The sequence below is a fragment of the Chiloscyllium plagiosum genome, chromosome 4 (assembly GCF_004010195.1).
Source record: "Chiloscyllium plagiosum isolate BGI_BamShark_2017 chromosome 4, ASM401019v2, whole genome shotgun sequence".
NCBI classification, from domain to species: Eukaryota; Metazoa; Chordata; class Chondrichthyes; order Orectolobiformes; family Hemiscylliidae; genus Chiloscyllium; species Chiloscyllium plagiosum.
In genome coordinates, this window is record NC_057713.1 from 105,465,542 (window position 1) to 105,471,124 (window position 5,583).

Here is a 5,583-nt window from a genome sequence, read left to right on the forward strand (position 1 = left end):
GCACACAGACACCCACACACACCCTTATAGACACACAGACTCCCACACATACACCCCCTCACAGACTTAAGGCACTCTGCACTCACTACACACACACACACTTTCTCACACTCACAACCCCCACCCTAGACAGACACACACACAGACAGACAAAGACCCACAAGCACACATATTTTGTGTAGTGCATTTGTACTTGCAGAGTTACATTGCACTTTGCTCAAAAACTGCATACATTCATGTCGAACTCTGAGCTCAAAAACTGCATGAATTTATGTAAAACTCTGTTATTTCACTTTTTGGATTGGAATCAATCTAAACATCAGATCATAGACAGAGAACACAGGGGGCTAACATCTTCAACACATTGTCTAGCTATCACCATTGTTAACAGCTAACCCGAGAATGCAACTTTAAAAAAAGGGTTTTGTGATTTACACATGAAAGAAGTGAAACTATCACTGTATTCTAACAGATGAAAGGCTTAACAGACAATCAATTCTTCAATGTCAATGTATAATTTTAGTTACATCACACTGCAAATTTTTGCTATAAATTCTGTGTTACGATCGAGCCCTCCACAATCACCTGATGAAGGGGCGTCGCTCCGAAAGCTAATGTGCTTCCAATTAAACCTGTTGGACTATAACCTGGTGTTGTGTGAGTTTTATCTTTGATTGGAGTTGTTAACATGGGTCAATCAAGGAGCCCTGGCTGACAAAAATAAATAGATTACCGCACTTAGGTGGTAGTGTGGGGGTTAAATAAAAAAAAATTTTAAAAAATAAAAGAGGACATCAAATAAGCACTACCGCACTTAGGTGGAATAAAAAGGGAAGTGTTACGTTAGGGCCCGGGTGTCCAAAAAAAAATAGATGATTCAGAGCCTTCTTAGTTTAGGGGACTGATTCTGTGCTGGCTGGTGTTATGGTCAGTATGTTACTGTTAGTTTCTGCTTTTTTGGAGGGGGAAAAAAAAGGAAGGAACCTGATTCCTGAAGTGGCTGAATTAGTTAGCCAGTTTGTTAACTGGCATTCCTTTTAGTGAGGACTGTATCAGGAGTTTAACAATGTGTTTCAGGTGTAACTCAATTCTCATTAGGGGATTGTTGTTTCACTGGTTGGTTACAGCCTGTTACTTTTCTTTTTACCCTTTTTTCAAAGGATGATTTTGTGGTAGGGCTTAGCCCTTTGACTCTAGTTTTTGTATGTGTCTTTACTTTTTTTATTGGTGTTTGGACTGAGCCCTTGTGGAAGACATACATTCTTCCAGAGGAGCTGTTCCTGTGGGGAGGCCTGGGACTGGGCCTCTGAAGATTGAACACCTGTGTGCACTGGGAGGAGAGCACCTGCTGTATCCTGGAGTTTGGGTGAAGGCCTTTCCTTCAAGAGTGGACCACCCCACCCGGGAAGGGGATAGGCTGTCCTAGAGGTGGCTGGAAGGTGTGTCAGGATAGCCCACTGGCCAGATGGTGCATCAAGCTGGGTGAGACCAATGGTATGTAGGGGCAGACCAAGAGCCAGGAGGTGGGTAGCCATCCTCAGTGCTATCACCACAGGCAGGTACTGGGCTGCCCCAGAAGTGGTCAAAAGGTGCTGAGGGTGGTTAGTAAAGGTGGGTAGGCTGTCCTGACTGCTGTCACCCCAGGCAGGTACCAGGACAGGCTGCCCTAGAGGTGGTTGAAAGGTGTCAGGGCAGACTGAGCTGGAAGGTATGGAGGGGCAGGCTGCCTTAGTGGTGGGAGGGATGGGGGCTTGCTGGGTCTGTTTATGTAACTGGGTTAGTTTTATGTACAAATGTCACTGTCTTTATAGGTGGAACTAGGATTTGAGGTCTGTCCTCCTTTCCCTGTAAACTGGTTGAACGGTAGGGGTTGGAGCCTGGCTTTACTGCTCCTCTCCCTTGTAAAATTGCTGTTGTACACAGCTGTAAATGTAAACTGTTATATTTTAAACAAATTGCAATAGATTCCAGTTCCATTAGAGCCTGAGTGTCTTTGGAGAAGGAGTGCACACAGTCTCCTCCAACACCCTGGAGTTCAGGGAGAGGTGGGCACCAATGTGGAGTGCATTATTTTCCTCCTCCACCTCTACTTTGATTTAATCCCTACCCACCCCTCTCACTGTTTGATCTCACAGCATTGCCCTTTGTGAAGGGCACTGCTTGTCACAGGCCACTTGGGTGTTTCCTTTCATCCTGGTGGTGGAAATTTGAATAAGTGCACCTTGTGCCTCTCAGTCTTCCATCTACACACCCAACATAGGTGTGGGGGAAAAAACCATTACTGTAATTAGGTGGTAGTTGGGGGGGGTCTTAAGTCACACATCCTGCTAGGGAAAAAAAACAGGGGCTTCAAGAAGAAAAAAGATAAACAGGTGCTTCAGTGAATCCCCTCACTTTAGGGCTGGCTCTGAACAATGAACATCTTAATCAGAGTCTGTAAGTAAAAGGTGACTTTGTGACAAGATATCTGCCTTCTTGCCATGATCTCAGGATGGTACTGAAGTGGCATTGTGAATGTTATCAGAGCAAAGTCATAATTCAACCATTTGCATATTGGCAGAGAAAATCATGGAAGTGACTGGATGGATATAGGAAACAAAATGGTTCACTCATATCCTTCAGAAGAACTTGTTATCCATAGCTCGACTGCATTCATATACAATATGATAGCTTGTAATTCCCATATGACATAGGGATGATCCTTTGCCAGTGTTATCCACATTCCAAGAACAGTCATTAAATAGATCATTACTAATATCACTAATATCACTAATATTTTAGTGATATTTGCTTGAATGTACATGAGGAAAAATAAATTAAAGTATATCAAAAGCAATAAACCTTGTATTCCCTCAGTAAATCCTGCCTTATTCTGGGGGAACCATCACAGTATAGAAGAGTACTTGCACCCAGCTCCAAGGAAAGATTCTTATACAGACCTTACCCCAGCTGCTTCAGGAGCTCAAACTGCTCATAAACACTGCGAAAGGTAAGGACACCCCTTTTACTGGAGGTTAAGCCAAGTGAATATGACTGAGTAAAGTCAGAGTCTCATGTATACAAGGTGTTGACAGTTAATTCAGGTTTTACACCACATGCCCTGACGAGTGGTAGGACAGAGCACAAAACCTTTTCATTGAAAGCAAAATTGAAAAGCTTCTGACAGTCAGCATATTCAGGCTATAAAATGTTCTAATAAAGGTCTGTATTTAATAAACAATACACTTTCTATGTTCTTACATCTTTGATACTAAAAGATGTCCGGCTGATGATTGGATCATTTAGCCTCCTGTGGGAGGGATCGGGTTTCAGGTTCAGCCTCCCATGACGTCCATTCAGACTTCATTTTCATGGAGTCCTTCAATTTAAATGCATACTTAAGATTGCAAACCTCTGCATTTTGGACCAGGGTTGGCTCCTGTATGTGGGGATTTAATAATGAACCGAACAGCCCATCCAAATCAGCTTAGGAAACTTTGTTGAATTCCTTTTTGATTTGTAACAATTCTGTAGGATTTTCAAGTGATCAGGGATAACGTTCTGTATGGTAACGGAATGATTGTGTTATCAGGTTAGAAAAGTGCATAATGGTACTCAGAGTGATGATTCGGTCCTCCACAATGACTGACACAAGCAAAAGCAGCACATACTCAGGGCCTTGGTAGAATCATTTAAATTTGTCTCAGCAGATACAGATCTCTGCTCAAAAATCAAAGTCCCTTCCGCTGCTTGAAAACATTAAAAGTTAAATTTAAGCCCACCAACCTTTCCTCCACCTCTGCCCGCACAGGGCAAGACGCGATTATAGGAACACAAGTGATTTTGATCTAACACTAGAAAGAAGTCGCAACTTCGCAACAAGAACAGCGGGGGGGGGGGGGGGGGGGGGGGGGGGCAATAATATGCATCAAAGTTGCTTCAGACGCTGTGTGTGCTGTCGCTGTCACAGTGATGGGACGTTGCATAACTCAGGAGGTTAGCTTCTTTCTAAAGCGCACAGTCAGAATTCAGGAAGGAAAACACCCCTCACCCCACAAAAACAAATGTAAACGAGACTAACCTCGACCCAGATCCAACTCTGTACATCTCTTCGCTGGATTACTGTGAATTCGGCATTTATATACAGCTCCCGGGGACAGCACAGTCGAGCTGTAAGTAGAGTTAGCCTGAGGAGCTCCTACCAGCACCCTGCAGAAAATATATTACATGAGAAAGAGTGAGGAACTCTGCCTAAGACAAACATTTTTGGAACCGAGTAAAACATAAGAGTTCAGCCTTCTTGCCAGCACACGGGGTAAATTGGCTTTTTCAAGTAACTTCAGGAAAAGTTTTGGACATTGCATGGATCTGACCGAACTCAGTGAAACGTTAGGCGGTGAATTAATCCAATATCAGTGCTGGTCCTGGCTCAGCACACGTTTACCTTCAGAGTGACATTATCAGACAAGCATCTCACCAAGAATGAAATCTTCTCTTTAAATTGCAAGGAAATCACATTGCCAAGGGCTGCAATTTCCTCCAACTTCATACCGTTACAAGCGAGAGTGAAAGCACGGAGCTTATAACGGAGGGATTCAGACGCAATAAACGCTATTTTCTGACACTTATCGTCCTACTCACCACCGTGTATTGTCGTGAAAATGTTCCAGTACAGAATATCCAAAGAAAGTGCCACTGGTCCCCCGAAACACGACTGGATGGTCTAAATCAATATTGTACGAATGCACCAAACCAAAGCAAATTAAAGCCACACAGAGTTTCAATAACTTCATATCCTCTGCAAGCAGCCCATCCATTCCCCACCTCATCAGAAGCCAGGGGGGAAGACTTGCTTTAGGCGTCTCTAAGCGAAAAGAAATAAACCCTCCGGCGAATTGCAAATAAACCCTGAAAAGGAACCAAACAATCAGGTCAGTTGGCAATGCGGCTGGTCCCCGATCAGAGATCAACTCACATCCTGCAAACTGTTAAGAAGGACAGAGTTTCTCCCCTCTGATCATCTGATTAACTGGGAGTGGGCTGCGAAGAGAATCTAAACAGAGAGCAAAGGCGCCACACACCGGCTACTCAAAGACATTTACTATTTCTCCAGCATGTGCTGCATGACCTCGGGGCATTAACTCTTTCGAATCATACAGTCATAGCACGGAACAGACCCTTCGATCCAACTTGACCACAGAACACCTTTCACTGTATCTTTCTAGCGACACGTGACAATAAAAAAAGCAATTCTATAGCTGAAATCGTCTTCGCAACCAAGTATCCCCAACTATGGCCCATATCCATCTAATCCGTTCCTATTCATGTACTTATCCAAATATCTTTTAAATATTGTAACTGTAGTTTCATTCACCATTCTTCTTTCATTACCTTGATACAAATTGCAACAAATTTTTAAAAGCCTGTTAAAGATATGGCTGTAAGATCCTCAGCTAAATTTCATAAAAGCAGAATGTAATGTATTTAAAACTTAGTGAAATAGGAATAATTTGCATTTATTCCATCTAAAAGGACTTCATACCATTATTGTCAACAAGCAGTACAAGAAACATCACACAGAAAACCTAATAAACGGAATGACCA

General features: G+C 43.0%; 1 protein-coding gene across 1 annotated transcript in view; it reads right to left on the reverse strand.

Annotated features, from left to right (window-relative positions):
- Positions 1 to 4,983, reverse strand: part of itga9 (integrin, alpha 9) — a 371,784-nt gene extending 366,801 nt beyond the window's left edge. Inside the window, exons 1-2 of the mRNA XM_043688825.1 lie at positions 4,621 to 4,983; positions 4,061 to 4,188 (exon numbers count right to left, since the gene is read on the reverse strand). Of these exons, the coding sequence (XP_043544760.1) occupies positions 4,061 to 4,188; positions 4,621 to 4,808 (316 nt within the window). The 5' untranslated portion in view covers positions 4,809 to 4,983. The remainder of the gene's footprint in view (positions 1 to 4,060; positions 4,189 to 4,620) is intronic.
- Positions 4,984 to 5,583: the final 600 nt, after the last annotated feature.